Source organism: Wasmannia auropunctata, unplaced genomic scaffold (genome assembly GCF_000956235.1).
Source record: "Wasmannia auropunctata unplaced genomic scaffold, wasmannia.A_1.0 LD336074.1, whole genome shotgun sequence".
NCBI lineage: Eukaryota > Metazoa > Arthropoda > Insecta > Hymenoptera > Formicidae > Wasmannia > Wasmannia auropunctata.
In genome coordinates, this window is record NW_012026816.1 from 2,741,236 (window position 1) to 2,759,336 (window position 18,101).

Sequence of the window (18,101 nt, forward strand, 5' to 3'; positions counted from 1 at the left end):
ATAATCTGAGAGAAAGAGAGAGAGAGAGAGAGAGAGAGAGAGAGAGAGAGAGAGAGAGAGCGAGAGAGAGAGAGAGAAAGCAAGAGAAAGAATGTATGTGTTTAGAACACAAAGAAAGTAACCAAATAACAAAACATCAACAACATGAACAAGCCACAATAACATCGACAATAATAATAACAACAACAGCGATCGAAATTTTGAGATCGGACACACCGTTCTACAACGATAAAATATATATATATATATATGCACGTTGGTGCCGTATATACAAATACATAGAGACAGATAGCATCCACATAATACGTCACACATCACGCCGTAGATCTGCCGGGCCCTCCACCCACGAACCAACCAATCAACCAACCAACCAATCAACCGACCGACCATCGGGAAAACCACGAAAAAATCTTCCACCCTCCCCGGGCAACAACGTCGCGGGGATAGTACACTGAAATATAAAGCGAGCCACGTAATGGGCGCACGTATATGTATACGTATACGCACACATATGTACACGCATACATATACGCATCACACGTGCGCGTTGAGCTAGACCGCTAGAAAAAAAAAAAAATATATATATATATATAATGCCATATATATATATACGTGTCTCTCAGAATAATATGCTCACCACCACCACGTCTTGCAAGGGCTATCAGCGCACTCACAGACAAACATTCAAATCGACCACTGCCTACCGCTCGAAAATGAAAAAGTTACCTATACGTGTATATATACGTCACGGATATATAGAAACAGCTCTCTCTCCAGAGAGGCTCCAATGTATATATGTATAAGCGATCGGATCGAGGAAGGTCGAGATGCGAAAAGAGATCCCTGACATGCACGTATAGTCGATGTATATGTACGCGGCCGTGGGGCGATAGCCGCCACCGGAAACGTTGCTCCCAGTTAATAATGTTGAACGAGATGCGACCGAGGCTGAGTTGCGCATCGACCGCCCGGGTCTGGCTAACTCTGCTTAACGACTCGTTGTTCCCGTCTGCTCTGGTTTATAGTCCTGACTATAACGCAGACGTTAGGTGGGAGGAGAGTAAGCAAAATAAGCAGAGCTGGCTTGAATCGGCGCAACCAGTCCCGAGTGCTCCTGATGATGACTGCCTCGACGGTATATCGAAAGAACGGGTTGGTCGAGCTCGTCGTAAAGTGCTTGCGAAATACGAAGCACGGGAAAACAGAGCCAATCTAGTTGATCGCGTAGCGATATAAATAAATTGGCACGCTGTTAACTGATCTAAATAAATTCAACTATTAGCTAAAAATAATTCTCTTAGAAAGAACTTATCCTCATAATTCTTGATTAAAGTGGGAAAATAGATATGAAGATACTATGCCATTGTTTTGTGAAAATGGAGTTTTTACTTTTAATCAATTGCTGCATTTTGCATTGCAGCGTATAGATTAACTTTCAATTATAAAATTAGATTTAATAATTCTCTCTTAAAATCAAATTTTCTTAATTCAATTTTAATTGAAGTTGATTCATCGCTAAAACCGATATTATGTGTTTAACGTCTACATTCATTTACTCTCGCAATTCCTTAAGAAACTAATTAGCGGTGTGCCAATTTGATTATGCAGCCAATTCAATTTAATTCTCAAATTTCCGAATATGACTATTTCTTCCGGTCTGTAATAAAGTTAATGTCATAACGATCGCGAATCACTTCACGCGAAGTTATTAAAGAGTCCAACAAGGAAATGTCAAACACACATAGACGATGGGACGAGCCCGACTCGACTAGCTTGTTCGCTGTTTGATGACGAAGTTTCATCGGAAAGCACTTGAGCATATCTTTCGCATGATGGGATGCGTTTCCGGTCACCGACGAACGTCTCACCGTATGCCGGCCTGTACATATACACATATACGTATATACATATATACATATGCGCCCTTGCGTGTATATGTATTACTCACACGACTATATTCAGTCTCCTCTCGCTTGTCACGCACACGACCGAAGAGGAAGGGGTCGGCGTCGAGATAAAAAACCCCTCTCGGCGGAGCCCCTTCGACGGAAATATATAAGTAAAAAAAAAAAAAGTCTCTATGTTACAAAAACGACAAGTACATGTACGGATTCGCAAAACGCACACAAAACGGCCGGAGCCCCTCGCCCCCGTCCCTCCACCCCGAGCGGTGGGGAACCGGTGATTACGGGAAGGAAATCGAGAGAGGGAGAGAGAGAGCGAGAGGGAGAGAGAGAAAGAGAGAGAGAGAATGGAAAGGGGATTGTTATGTTGGAATGTTTGTCTGTGTGCAGATGCAGCCTACTCGTTGTTGACTTGATGGTGATGATGGATTCTCACGTGGAACGTGGAGTTCAGGGCCCGGTGGTGAATGAGAGGGGGCTTAGGCAGATCTACGGCTCATTTCCCCCCCTCCCTACTACTACTACTCCTACTACCACTATCTACGGAGAGTGAGAGTGAGATACCGCGGGATGGATGTTCGGAACGCAACGGACGAACGGATCCGTCCGTCTCCGTAGTTGTCTCGAGAGCGGCAAGACAGACGGCTCGCAGACTCTGCCGAGACACACGCCACGTGTCGCCACGCGAGACCGCACGGTAAGTTTGAGCTCGAGTATATTGTACGTCCTTCCCCTCCCCCAAACGCCGCGCCTTGTCGCGCCAGCGGATCGTCGAGCGACCGAACCAGCATCTGACCTCAAGACACCTCGTCCACCAACGTGGACATCCCACTGTGCCTGCGCCAGACCGCCAACACGACCGTGACGTTGGCTTGCCGGAAGCCGCCGACGTCTAAGGATGTCGCGGCAGTAAAGATGCACATAGTGATCCCCAGTGATGAATTCGTTAAGATCCTGGGGATCCTAAGCGGGATGTTTTATGCGCACAATTGAAGTAGCTTTATCGAATAGGAAAACCACTTTTTTATTATCGAAAACCGAGTATTTTTTTCAGACCCCGTAGACGCTTATCGAGATATTCGTTGCTGTTAATAACGTACATATGTTCATCGTTTAACATTATAAATAACAAAACAAAAATATGCGAAAATGTGAAACGACGTTCATGTTTTCATTCATGTCAATATTTTTTTAGTTTCAATATTTATATTCTATATTTATTTGTATCGTTTGCAGGTATTTATAGACGTTAGATAAAAAAAATATTTACATGTGTTTAAATATTTTTAATTCCTAATTCCGCGATCGAAATTGTTTGAAAATTATAAATAAAAGAACTGAAAGGACCCAAGTTTAATACTAATTTAATTGCACCGAAAGCAGTGTGATTTTTATACATTTCTCTCTTCGTATTTCGTATCCCACCTCTAAATATGGATTGCGGGTCATGATTTGAGAACATCACAGTCTAATTCAAACATCAGGCCGCCACATTGGGACTATAGTGTGACAGTCCTATGTACTGACAGTAAACAGCACCCGACGGCTGTTGACCACAAAGGGACTGAATTTATGCTCCACCTGGAGACACCTTCATAATGATTGTCATTAGACGGAGGGAGTCCGGGACTCCGGGACAACGGAAATGACTGTTCACGGCCGGTGAAGTCGACATGTACCGTAATACTAATTAATCGTAGAAGCTCCCGGCTGTTTATGTTGTTGGTTGGTCACGTTACGCAATTAGCGGGCTTCAACTGCACGCGGGTTGCCGCAGTCTTACGGATGGGCGATCGCCGGTACGGTTCATCGCGAACTTCTTTGGGAAAGAACCTCCATTTGCCTGCAATGGGAAATGAACGTAGCGCGACCGAAATGAAGTTCGCGAAAGTTACTCGGGAAAGTTATACAAGTTTATATTAGAAATTACGTATGGAATGTCGCGTGTCGGAGAAATGATGTATCGAACTTTTCTCCGTTCTGTGTGTATTCTTATTATTTCTTGTAGCGAAATGAAGTTTATAGAAATTATTTATATATATTTCGCTTACAAGGTTTTCATTTAAAAATTACGTATGAAAAGAGTTGTACATCGCGTGACTTTTACATCGAACACATTTTGTTCGTTATATATTTTATTTTCCTATTGCAATTTTTTGCGTCAGCATAAATTTTGATTGCTGAACTTCAATTTTAACTTGTAAGCTTATTGGAAATTTTAGGAGTGAGATTCGTGACAATTTTAGCAATAGTGACAATTAATAATTTAATTCTGAATGAATTTACCCGATTAATATTCCAAATATGAATTCTATATCGATTATTTAATCCAAACAAAGTCGAGCTCCAGTTTACAACTTTTGCCACACAAAAAGCTTATAAGATAAAATACGTCCTGAATATTTCATGAGAAAATACAGAACTTTTGGCCTACGTACGCTAAATATTAAACAGTAGATATATGCGAAATAATATTCTCACAATCCACGAAATGCACACTGGCATAATCCATGAAAACTGTTAAATGCTACGTGTCATGAGAAAAAAAAAAATAAAAAATTTTTATCGATATTTAGAATAATATTAAAAAAGATCACTTGATCTTGTAAAATGTTATTAAATAAATATTTTAAAAATAAAAAATGTATATATTTTACAATGTAGATATTAAATTTTCTATGTTAATTGTAATGCTGAAAATTATAGATAGGATAGAATATCACAGGTAAGAGATGTGTAATTTTACATGAGTTCGAATTAACAAATTCGTAAATGAACCGGTATCCAATTGCACGTTCGTATTTACGTAGAATTTACGATAGATCACGGTTCCGGGGTACGTTTTAGGATCAAGAACGATCCCATTATCGAATGATTAACGAGTTTATCTCATGCAAGAACATGCTCGAGCGATATCAGACACTCATGCGCGCGCTTAATGACACAATAATAATAATCGCGGGGATGCACGTGCGCGCGGGTGAACTGTAAATCGATTTTCGCATCAGGCGCGGCATCGGCAAATGGCCCGAGATGGGAATGCAGTCGAGGCAATTAGTACAATTATTAATGCATTCGCAGTTTCTGATCAACGCAAGTCGATTTGCATACGCATTGCCTCGGCGATAATCGCCATGTGCCGTATAAAGTGCGCAAGCAGGAAGATCTTATTATCTCGTCTCCCTATTTCGAGAGACATATTTAATCTCGAAAGATAACAAGGAAGTTGGCTTTTTTTTCGCCTTTGGTCGATTGCACTTCACTGTTGACCGTAACTGGTACCTGTTGCACTATAAACGCTGACTTTCTGAGAAAACTGTCAAATATTTACCTTGAAGAGGTAACTCGATCTCGCAATAATAACTTCGATAGGTTATTGTTAAGAAAACCGTGACGTAGCACTCGACAAACATTGTAGGTTACTTCCGTGTCATTGTTGGAACATTAAATTGAATTCCCCTTTGTTTGGTAACCGTATATTTATATCTTTTTAATAATATTGAGAATTAACGAAAGGAAACAAATCGGAAAATCATACGATCTTTTGTCAATAATTTTCTCTTGTTGTATATATAATACTGATATTATTTTTTAATTATATTGTAATTTATTTTATTTCATTACACATTATTTAAGAGTATGAAAAGCTCGTATTTAGTATTTTTTGCACTTTTCCCTTTTTGCGAAGTTTTCAAATCGCTGAACGGAGAAAGATTTGATAATCGTATATTTATATCTTTTTAATAATATTAAGAATTAACGAAAGGAAACAAATATCGAAAAATCATATGATCTTTTGTCAATAATTTTCTCTCGTTATTGATATTATTTTTAATTATATTGTAATTTATTTTATTTCATTATTTAAGAATATGAAAAGCTCGATGTTATTTAGCATTTCTTGCAATTTTTTCTTTTTGCGAAGTTTCGAAATCGTTGAACGGAGAAAGGCGCACTTATTTCTGAAAGCAATATTTTTATTGCTAGTATATATTCATAAAATCGTTTTTCGCGCTGTTGATCACAACTTGGCATGCACGTGCCGTTTATTGCTTAAGTCGTTCGCCTTCACTTTTCAGTGCAATCGGACCGCTTAATAGAACTCTGAAAGCTTTTCCAGAGGTTCCCCCTCACGCTACTTCTCTTCCGCGTTATTAAGTTGAAAATTGATAATTCGTAACAGGGGGGAAGGATGGAGAACTGTTACGGAGCCGTTACGTTTTACGGTCGCGAGCCTGTTACGACGTACCTAATTTAAAGAGTGCTCGTTTCTAGTACTTACAAAGACCTTGGATTCTGTCACGCTTCTTTTTTATTCCGTTCTTTTTACACAGTCAATATTTGAAATGTGGGAAGCCTTGAATGATCCTTTTTTTTCTTTCTTTAAAGAGGGACAATGGCGTGCGATATTTAATATTCGAACCTGTTTCTCATTTCGCCCGCGCGCTACTGTGCTGATACCAAAAGAGATTGAGTTTTAATCCTGAATTGCTAAAACGTATATACGGGTACCGTCTCGCGGGAGCGTTTGTTCATCGTCGAATAATCCCTTGTTCAAATAATCTGTACGTCGTTTCTTCCGGCTACGTCCTTCGACCGATACACCACCTGCGTCGGCGGAGTTTACGCAGCTACGTACAGGGTGTGACACATTATCGAGCTTCACGTTTCACTCATTTTCTGTAGATTCACGGATTCAGGGCAATTCTTTTTTTTCGCGAAAGTTTAAGCGATAAGATTTCTTGTCACATTTTCAAAATTGTTTATATTAAATACATCACATTTTTTTAATTACTTGGAGAAATTTGAAATTGGACGAATAAAATTTATTTCTTCATTTCCATCGCAAAAAATAACTCGAAAGGGTCCATTCGTGCTCAATCTAAATCGGTTTCTTATAAATCAAGAGTTATTGACGCCTATAGATAACGAAAAAATTTAGCGCGGATTGGTTTATTAAGGAATTCGGCATATTTAAATCTGATTAAATTACCATATATTCGTGTTGTATAACTATTTTATATTTTTTCGCTCTTAGTTTTAATTGCATAAAAATGGATCGCAATCTCGCGAGAATCTTGTCGTTCACCCTGTACATTTTATGGGGTGGGCGGTGGTAGTCTGCGTGGCAACGCCGAAGGTCGATACCGTGCGCGCGAGTCCTCGTCCACCGTCATCGGTGTTCCCGCCGTGTTCCGCCTCGTAGAGAGACGCGGAAGTGGGGATTCTTCCCCCGAAGCGCGCGATCGCCGAAAAAGGGGTAGGAAAGAAGAGAATCTTCGATAGCCTCTCTCGCGAAGGGCTCTCGCGATGCGATCGAGAGGGAGAGAGGGCGTAATTTCCCTATCACGCGTCTCGTCGGACATAAAATTGCAATTTCGTTTCCCCCCCTCCCCCGGCTAACAGCCCCTACGATGACCTACGAGTTCTAATATCCGCCTGTAATGATCGCACGAGGATATCCTCCCACGAGCAGACGAGAGGACGCCCGTTACACCGGTAATGGCATTTACCTTTACGATGCGGCCGTGACGCTTCGCGGTGAAATTGTTTTGGAGATTGAAATCCCGCGCGGCCGCCGGACCTGGCGCTGGGTTTAATCCGACGGCGAACATCCGCAGCAGCGTTATTAATTCAACGGCTATGATAGATCGCTTGACGTTCATTTGATCTTGAGATTTACGAGGGAGGTTCCGCATACAAAAGGGAACGGTAATAGTACGAATCGTATTCATGAGGAACCGGGGGTCCGGCGTATTATTTTCGTCATTTAATACATTTTTCAACATATTTTCAGTCGATAGAATTCAAGCGATTTCCCGAGCCTCTTTACTCTTTTTTTTTTCTCCCCAATATAACAGCTTTGATTGGAAGAGAAGGCGCGATTGCACAATTGAATTACTTAACGTTAACAGTTGATAATTTAGAAGCATTTCTCCTGCCTTGACCATCGAGATAATGGAGAACGGCGATTTGGTACTCGTGACGAAATTGTTTTGGAGATTGAAATTCCCGACCCCGAGCGACGCCGACGTAGAGACCGTACTGATTTAACCCGACGGCGGGTATGGTATCTTTACGGTGGTATTATTAATTTACGCGCGAAACGTCCAACGCTCGAGCCTGACATTCGAGACATAGAGAGAGATAGAGAGAGAGAGAGAGAGAGAGAATTTTACATGAGATTTCTTCGGTGAAAATGTAGAAATTCTTTTTCTTCGCGAAAGAAGAAACGTTCTTCATCCGGATTAGTCCAACAGAATCATAAATGACTCGAGTCGTCTTATCCGCTTCAATTCCGAGTTGTCGAAAAGGCATTTTCGCGTTCGCCGTCCATGGACGAACTAAATTCGTTAGTCGTGTCGCTGTCTCGAATATCCTCGGATCCTCCAAGACAGACACGGCGAGAAACTTCGCGCGATGTCCCCGCGTAACCCCTCCCCCCCCCGCCTCCCCCGCCGAAAGAGTATCCGAAATCGCAATCGCTTCTGCGAGTGCCAATATCGAGGATTTTCATGGACTCGCGAGGATCTCTCCGGGGCTCTCGTGGCGCGACGCGAGCCCAGGTGCGCCGTTTCTCAAGTGGAGCACGGTCCGTCGTTATTGAAAAACACGCGCTGCCAGCTGCCGCTGTCCTCGGCGTTTGAATAATTCGCGCGTCGCGTAATTATCGGAAGTGTAACGGGGAGAAAAGTTTCCCGCGACGTCGGAAAAATTAACAAACGACTTACGACATTATGACGTTACTGAAACGTTACTGATGATTACGTGAAGTGGTTCATTATTTTATTATCCGCCTCAAACTTGAAAACTTGTTGAACCGTTTTATGCCATTATAATACGTCATACCACCGTAATTCGATTATGTATTTTTATATAAATAACAGTCGGGCAGATGAACAACTTTTTTTTTAATTACTTATATAATTCTCCGCTTATTGTATAAATAAAGTTATTAGAAAAGAAAAATACTAATAAATTGCAATGTCTTCTCGTAATTTTAAAATACATTTATGTTTTTATTTGTATTTCGTGAAAATAATTTTTATTTTTCATGCTGAAACGTAATTCAAATGTCAGGCCGTTATTAAAAGGACATATGTGTGCGTGTGTGTGTGCCGCCGGAATTTATCTTTAGGGAGAGAAACGTACATCTTTGCCCTTCGAATCTCGCAATTCAATCTCGCAATTAAATCCAACGCTATGTCCTACGTAGTTACACGGCGACATTAGCATACTGATCTTAATTAGCAATTAATCTACCGGGATTCTGCACGTCCACAATGGAGTGGCATCGAACGCGATCCAGGGGGGATCAAGCAGGGTTAAGGCGATTGCTTCCTCTTCGCCGAGGGCCAATCAAGCGACTGATGCGACCCAGGGCGATAGAGAGGGATCGAACGGGAGAGGGCGAGACGCATGTGTCGTCTCTTTCTATTTCAAATGAAATGACACATGCGTCTCGCCCTCTCCCATTGGGCGGCTGCAACCGCGTCGAGAGCAGACGTGGCGATATCGAATATTCCGGGGAGAGGAGAGGGGGGGGGGAAGGAGGACAGCGAAGGGTAGCCGAGATATAGACTGCCGCTCTTGCTGCAGCAACAAGCTCGATATCGGCTCCCACACGGTGCACGAGCGCCGTTTGGTGTGTGCCCTATTACGCGAGTGGGCGTACCGAAACGTTGCCGAAACTCTCACTCATCTCTGCGAGACACCCGCGTGTCACTATACATATATATATATATATGTATATATATATACACACCTATATGTATAAGATGTAACGCAGTTTAATATAGACGCACGGCGCGAAATCAAACACGGATTACGCGGAATGTATCTCGTATCCCCTCACCCGTCTTTCCTCAACAATTCAGGGAGCCGTGACGCATCCCGGAATCGAGACCTCTCGTTAGAAACTTGATCGAGACACGTCGCAGACGTAACTTTCGTTCGTTAGGAAACATTACTGCAGAGTCTGTGATGTAATGAAATAACATTCGTATAGATAGTCGATTTAAACGAAGCGTTTGTGATTAATTAGATTTTATTTCTTCAATGTTAAAATCGATTACTGATAATCATCGCCTGCTAACTCGATTTTGTCGACTTTTCGATTTGAACTTTCAAAAAATGCCAGATGTCTTTTCTATACTTCGGAACGGTGTAGAGCAAAGCATACGTCCGATTTAATCACAAATATATGTAAATGTATATTAATACGAAATTCTGCATTCCTCTTGTATTTTCCTTGTATTTCCTATGCTCGGCGATTCCCACCGGAAATTTGTCGAAACTGCCAGGCGCGCCGGGATAAATGGCGACATTTGCGCTCGCATCGTTTGTCTCCCCGGCGGCCGCGTGGGACTGCGCGACGTATATCCGTCGAAGATGATTATAGTCTCATCGACGAACTGTCGTTCTGTTGCAGGCTCGAGCACACACAAAAACGACGCGACAGGAAATGGAAGGCCGGCTCCCCTTTTGGCTGAGCCAAGATACGGCGCCGCGCCCCAGCCGTACGGTGAGTACCTGCCTGTCTATTTGTCCGTCTGTCCCGTCCAACAGTCCCCCGCGTCCGCTCGCCGGTACCTAATGGTCAAATTAAGCTCACCGGTTCGGAAAATAGATGGCCCGGGCGATCGCGGGTTTTTCGCGAACACGTGTAAAGAATGGGAGCGGATTAACGACGGGCTCCGAGACTAGGAGCGCGGACCCGACGACGACGACGTCCCCGGGAAGGGAAAAAACATGTCGAGCGCATTTGTTTGCAGGGGAGGAGAAAATTTATCTCGGCGAGCCTCTCGTGCGGATAATACGCATTGGAGTTATCGTGAGAATTATTCACGAAACTTCTTCACGCGTGAGGTGAAGAAATTTTTACTTCTGAAATTGAAGAAATTTCGCTACGGCGTTTTCTTTTTGTGTAGAACAGCTGAACGCACGCACAGCTTGTTCTTTCCAGCGGACATTTAAATGTTAGTAAGAGGCCAAGGGTGTGCAAACACACCTATTACATTTTCTTAGAGGAATATTGCGATCTCGTTGACAATCCAAATAGCATTCACAACGATGGCGTATGCAATGCAAATTCAGTGGCTTTAATTACGACGATGAAATTGACTGATCGGAAAATTGAAAGAACTATGCCGTTCTTGTAAAATGCACAAATTTCTTCCGGAAAGGTAAGTCCCGCTGTAGGAAATGTTTATTGGAAAATGGGTAACAGGTTTTTACGCGAAAAAACTTTCGAAAAAGTCAAAAAATACGGCGCCGATGATAAAAAATTGAATGGTTTAATTGTTTCAATTTAAAGGTTGAAATTCAAGAATTTACTCGTGTCAAATTTTAAATCTAAAAAATCAGAGACTAAAAAATCTGTGTATTTTACAGAAATAGTTTCTCGTCTCTTACTGCTAGCAGCCGCATAAACCTTTAGGACATCTCTCATCTCTTAATATCACAAAAAAAACTCTTGTCTCAAACACTAGATTTAATAATGCAAAAGCGAAATTGTCACGTAAGCGACACGTGACGCTGTTGCTGCATCGACCTGCATTCGAATACTGTTGCAGCCGGCGTGGCGACGGCGGCGTCGGCCGGACTGTAATCTTCCGTGCACGGCGTCTAAACTGTTGAGCACCTAATATTGACCTCGGGAAAATAATTCCTCTTCGATACAGCACGGTCTAATACTATCGCCGTAAGTCAACGCCGCCGGTGACCGCGATTCCGGTTTGCGATTTTGACGGGAAATCGATGAACCGGACGTAACGTAGCGCGCCTGCAATCGAGACCGCTCACCGTGCCGCTCTCGTTGCGCGATAGTTGTAATCCGATAGTGGAAAACATTATCGTAACTCACCGACCGCGTGGCAACACACTTTTCCCAATAGCTCTCCGACATTCTGAATCGACACCATTTGTCGCAACATTTAATACTCGGCTACACGCGACCGATAAAGCGTTGCATTACCATTCCAATAGAGTTGCCGCGCGCACCGGCTCGAATTACTCCAGTTGAGGGTTGAAGTATTCTGTTTCGATTTTCTCCTCGCCGTATCTATTTTATATTATTGTATTTTATTCATTTCTTTTCTATGAAACATAGATTTTCAAATTTTAGAGTTGCAAACTTATAAATAGTTTTGAGAGCAGATTTTCTTACCAAAAACTTCTCCTACTTAAAAAACTACGACTTGGTTGCCTTTGTAGTAAAAATTGCGTGTGTGAAGTTAGCACCCCAATATTAAAATTTCATAGTTCTTAGATTAAAGTTTTTACTTTATTTTGAAGGAACGAAGAGTTCTCTAAGTCTAGAGTATATAATAAGGGTTCTAAACAATTTTTAATTTAAATTTAAAAAATGGACTAACTTCTTATAAAAATTCATGAATTAAAAATTGTTATTATAAGTAGAACTCTTGTTATAAACTATATACTTGTTATAAACTAGAGAACTCTTCGTCTCTTCAAAATGAAGCGGGAACTTTAATCAAAACCATGATGGAATTTTAATGTCGGAGTATTTACTTCACACACGCGTAAAAGTTATTTGATAATTAGTAAGTAAGTTATATAAATCAGTATTCTCATAATTTTCAAAACGCCATTTTTCAAATACTCTGGCTGTGAAAAAATATGAGTTTACTCTGTTCCTTACATCTTATATATCATCAAACTGATATGTATATCGATCAGCCGGGATTATCACGAATTATGCAACCGTACCGCGTTCTCGTAGCAAGGTCGTGCATGTTTCTGATGTGAAACCCAGTGAAACATCGTCGCGACGTGCCGATTTCGCCGAATGCGCGTTGTCCGTCACGGCCGACGATGAATAACCACCCCGACCCCGGTGGTATTTCGCCCGCGCGTCATTTATCTCGCACGTCTCCGCATCTGTAGTTCGGTATTGCGGTGTTCCAGGCTCCACGCCGCAGGTCACCTTCCCACCGGGCGCCGGTCACGATCGTTACGAGGAGAACTTCAACGGGCCGGCGACGTATGCGGAGCCGTACGTCGAGCGTTACGGCATCAAGAGCGACTTCAGCGGCCGCGAGCCGTTACATCCCACGCCACCTCGGCCGGGTTACGTGCCTACCCTGGGCCAAACGCCGCCCTCCAGCACGCAGGGCTCGGTCATGATGGTGTATGGACTGCAACCGGACAAAGTCAATACTGACAAGCTCTTCAACCTGTTCTGCTTGTACGGCAACGTGACGAAGGTAGGTGGCGGGTCTTCGCCTCCCCCTCTCCCCTTCTCATGTCTCCCCGCGTGTTACCCGTCCTCCCCATCTTTGTGCGGCGCCCATAGCGCGTGTTTAGAGTGTTAAATGGTACGAGCTGGTGGGGCCGAACAAAAGGGTCGCATGACTTAATTATCGCCACGGTACTTGGCGTTAACACGGTAGGGCCATTGACGTCCCTTACACGACACGTTACCTGCGTTTAACGAGGACCAACAGATTCCAGTTTCCGTGTACATTCATATACATTTAACATTGATTAGCGAGGGAGCGCATGTGTTGATATTTAACAAGAGCCAAGCTCCGCGCTAGTCATAAATGGTCCCTTCATTAAACACGCGGTCTTTGATTAAACACTGCAAAGGGATTTAAATGTTGAAGAGAGATATCCTCGCGCCAGGGTGAATAATTATCGGAGCTACAAGAAAAATTATAAAAATTGCAGACGTCGAATTCTTCTTGAGATTAGATAAAACTTTCGGTGCATTTCGTTCAATCGATTATTCTCTAATCGTCGATGTAAATCACCATCGACGATTAGAAATGATCGATCGCGTCTGTCAGTTTGCACGTTTCGCGATCGCCTTCCGTTATCCGTGGCGACAAATCTAAAAGCCCTCTGTCTCTTCGTCGCAGGTAAAATTCTTGAAAACGAAGGAAGGCTGCGCGATGATACAGATGGGAGACAGCATAGCCGTGGAGCGGTGTTTGCAGAACCTGAACAACGTCACGATTGGGACGGACGGCAGGTTGCAGCTCGGCTTCTCGAAGCAAGCCTTCCTTTCGGACGTAACCAACCCTTACATTCTACCCGACAAGACAGCGAGCTTCAAGGACTTCACGGGAAGCAAGAATAACAGGTGAGTCCCGAGCGTGTCAACTCTTTCTCTCTCTCTCTCTCTCTCTCTCTCTCTCTCTCTCTCTCGCGCGCGCGCGCGTTTTCTGTTCTCTCCCGCTGTCGTCTTTCGCTCGGCTCCTCCCGGCATCCCCGCCCGTTGAGGTCCATTTGTCTCCGCTTGATCTTTCTCCCATTCTCCGCATGGCGATATTTTCTCGCCCCTTGTATATACGAGGCGCGAGGAGAGTATAATATATAAATTTCAGTCGCGGAGGTGCACCTTCGCGCTTTTCCTGGCGACTGTTTCCTTTCCTCGCCATTTAATCGCGCGTTTTATCTGCGCACTCGCGCGTGACAAATTCGCGCCGCATGAAACACGATCCTTTGTGTTTAACACCTCGCTATTATAGATCCTACGATGGATCGAGAGAGATAATGTTGTTACGAACGCCGGCCGGTTGATTAAACTGAATTGATAAAACTTTCGCCACTTTAGCATTTGAGAATAAAAGTAATTATAAATAAAATTGAGTATGTTTAAATCAAAAGTTTTTATACATTACGACGCCACGATTTGTCGTATTCCTATGATACACTAAATTTCTAATGACTTCTATTCAATCAACAAATGTTAAGCTCTAAAGATCTTTTTCTTCCTCTTGTTTCGTTACAGACTGTAATAATGAAATGTATCGAAATACCTTTTTCGCTTCCTTGCAAGATCAGATTCCTGCCGGACGTATCGATAGGCTTGTAATTCGCACCAATGTCGTCAATCTTAGAAAGTACGGTTGTACCTCTAATCGACCTATTCTCATCGTCATCCCTCGCGCCACGGAGATCACAGGGCGGGCGTAGAGCGGTAATAACGCAGAACGCGGGGACCCGTACCGGTTCGATCCAGCAAATTGCGACGGCACTCCGCGAGATTAAACTCCGGTAGACTAATTAAATGAGGACACGTAAACGAGCGCGATTTAAATCTCTCTCTCTCTCTCTCTCTCTCTCTCTCTCTCCGCCTTTCGGATGTCCCCCCTCTCCGGTCACGCTCCAGCATGCGGACGCGGCCAGGCGGAAGAATCAAATCTAAAGGTTGAATAGGAGCTAACGACACCCGCGCCTGCGATTTCGCGTCTGGACCGGCGGCGGCGTGCAGCCGCTCGCCGTTGGCCGCCCCTCGCTGCCGCTGCATGGTCGCACGAAAAGGCGTGCCTGATGATATCCGGCGCTCGCCTATTAAGTCCCCGACTCTTCCGATTGTGCCGGCAGCGGATTACGGGAAGTGCGCGGAAGCGTCTACGATGAAGTTTCATTCGTAAAAATCGCATGGTCAGGAAAGAGAAATTTCGGGTGTTTTTTTTTTTTAATACGAATAAGAAAAGCATAGAGAGTGAACTAAAAGTGATACAGCAAAACTAAGATTAAATTAACAGCTGGTTTCACGAAAGAATGCTCTCCCTTTTTATTCGCTACCCATTGTCCAGGAACAATTATTGCTCAACAATGGGGCATAACAGTGAATGAGCGCGTTAGTGCAAAGCGATTTATTTAAATTAAAATTTTTCAAAATTCTCCGGTGGACTCTCTTTCTCGTCCCTTCTGAAATTCTCCCCTTCTCGACTTATCGTTAAGTCGCGGCGCCTCATTTATTTAACGTGATTCTGAAAGAGCTTATTTAAATTTCGCTCAAGCACATCCCGCGACGGAGTAATTCATTAAGACGAATAATTTAGCAGAGCGAGAAAACACACCGCTGCTACGCGATACGTGTTTTTTTAAGGGGTAAAGGACGAAGGGGGAGGAGAGGGTAAAAAGCGCTTTCCCGGCGAAACGAGCATTTTGCCCCGACGAAAAACTTAATCGCCCGCAGGGAAGCAGGGTCCACCCCCGCTTTGGGCCGCGTGAGCTCTGATTGCGAGAAGTCAATCACAAGAAGTTTCCCCCAAAGACAAACAGCGCGGCAGAAACGTCCTCCTTCGAAGGACGTTTTCCTCCACCGCGCGGAAATCCGCTTTCGTTCGCGTAATTGAAGGACTAGGACTGTAAGCTGACATTTTTGTTGGGAATAAGACGGCGGGTATTGCGCGAAACGTGAAAGGGAGCAATTCCACGTCGGGGAGCAGGCATACTTCCCCGCGGGGCTTCATCAAAGCTGTCCGCGCGGAGAGAGAAGAAAGAGCAATGCTACGTTATTGTTTAATTTTGATATCACTTTTTTGTGTTTCGAGATGATAAAACTGTAGCTTACAGACTCCACCTGTAGCATTTTCAAGTTTCGAGATGTATTCACCTACCTATACATGCATTACCGATACATATATATTTAATTAAATTTTAATTTTATTGTATATCAGCACAGTCACATACATATTTAAGATATATATTTCATTTAGTTCAAAACTCGTTGATAATGATATGCGTTACCGCTCGAAAACTGGGAGCACTTTATAATTTTTAAATAAAACCACAATTCTTTTCAGAATACAATAGTTATTCTATTCGAAAATGTCAATTTTTACTTTTGACCACATTGATGACCAATTTGAACATGTACCATTGCAAATAAAATTTATAATTTATGATTGAAGCTTTCATACATTTACAATGTTAATAAATGAAGTTGATTAAGCTTTTATTGCAAAAAGAGGCACTCCAGACTTAGCGGTAGTGCATTTGCCCATCCAATCGGCGCGGAAGCCGTTTTTTCCAGTCGAATTCTATAATACCCGAACTTCGACGTATCGTTGCAGATTCCTGAACCCCGCGATGGCCAATAAGAACAGGATACAACCACCATCGAAGATAGTCCACTTCTTCAACACCCCGCCGGATCTAACTGAGGAGACAGTGAATCGCGTGTTCGTGGAGCGCGGTATCGAGGCACCGACGACGATCAAGCTGTTCCCCCTCAAATCGGAACGATCGTCCTCCGGTCTGATCGAGTTCAGCAGCGTCGGTATCGCGGTGGCCGCTATCATGGAGTGCAATCACACGGCGCTCGAGAACAGCAGTAAGTATCGACATACGATATAGCGCATACGATCGTAAAGCGCTCGGATTTCTCTCGCGCGACATTTCCGTGAGCGTGAGATAGCGGTCGTGGGGATTTTACGCGTTTATGATATTCCGTGGTTGGTCGACTCGACTTTGTCACTTATTCGTTCGATTTGTGGATTCGGATTTCAACTTCTCTCGTTCAGGTTTACGATACTTTTCGTATAGAAGAATCTACTTAGTTTCAGTTTATGTTTCTCTTTCACGGCTTTTGGCGCGATCATTTTTATGTCGAAAAGTAAAGCCGAGGGAACGGACTTGTGTGTCAATCATAAAAATTATCGAAACAAGTTGGATAAGTCCAATTTAAAAAGAAATTTTTTTATGGGGATGTATGTTTATTGTTTCTGAAATAGATTTACTTTATATACTCTTATTCACAACGTTTTCAATTTTCAACTCTCTATTGAATCTCTTATACACGGGATGAGAGTTTGGGATTAATAGCATCGTAGTAATTAATGATTAGGGTCGCGATACATAGACAACTCGTCTAAAGCCCTAATTTTGCTCGATGATCCTAGCTAGACAGCTGTCAAACTCCAGGAACTTGAAACGTAAGGAAACGTCATTTGACACGGGCGAGATCTTGTTCGACTCGACAGTCCCTTCGCTTGCGAGTTTGGCAACGAGAAATTACAAGGCGGTCCCCTCGCCGCGCTTGTCTGTTGCAGACGGCAAGTTCCCTTACATCATGAAGCTCTGTTTCTCGTCGTCGCGCACCATACCCACGAGCTTCCCGCCCAGCAGCGGCAGCGCGTCGAGCAATTCCGCTGGTAATGGCCACGTCAAAATGCAGCAGGACTCGGAATAGAACGGCGAGGTCCAGGGCCAGCAGCGTCAGCGTCAGCGCCAGCGCCCCTCACTCGCCGCCCTGCACCCGTTGTGTGCCCCCGCGACGGCGGGCACGGCCCTGCACCCCGCAGCCGCAGCGATAACGCTGTCCCCGGTTCTACCGCCGCCGCCACCGGTACCGCCGCCCCTACCGCCACCCACCTGTCTCCTGATAGCCACCCCGACCCTCTATCCGACCGTACCACCACCGCCCCCGCCTCC

At 43.7% G+C, this 18,101-nt stretch overlaps 1 protein-coding gene across 1 annotated transcript in view; it reads left to right on the forward strand.

The window, feature by feature from the left end:
* LOC105449670 (heterogeneous nuclear ribonucleoprotein L) overlaps nt 1–17,859 on the forward strand; it is a 146,379-nt gene extending 128,520 nt beyond the window's left edge. Inside the window, exons 7-11 of the mRNA XM_011689002.1 lie at nt 10,336–10,428; nt 12,834–13,132; nt 13,790–14,013; nt 16,742–17,001; nt 17,720–17,859. Coding sequence (XP_011687304.1) covers nt 10,336–10,428; nt 12,834–13,132; nt 13,790–14,013; nt 16,742–17,001; nt 17,720–17,859 — 1,016 coding nt within the window. The remainder of the gene's footprint in view (nt 1–10,335; nt 10,429–12,833; nt 13,133–13,789; nt 14,014–16,741; nt 17,002–17,719) is intronic.
* Nucleotides 17,860–18,101: the final 242 nt, after the last annotated feature.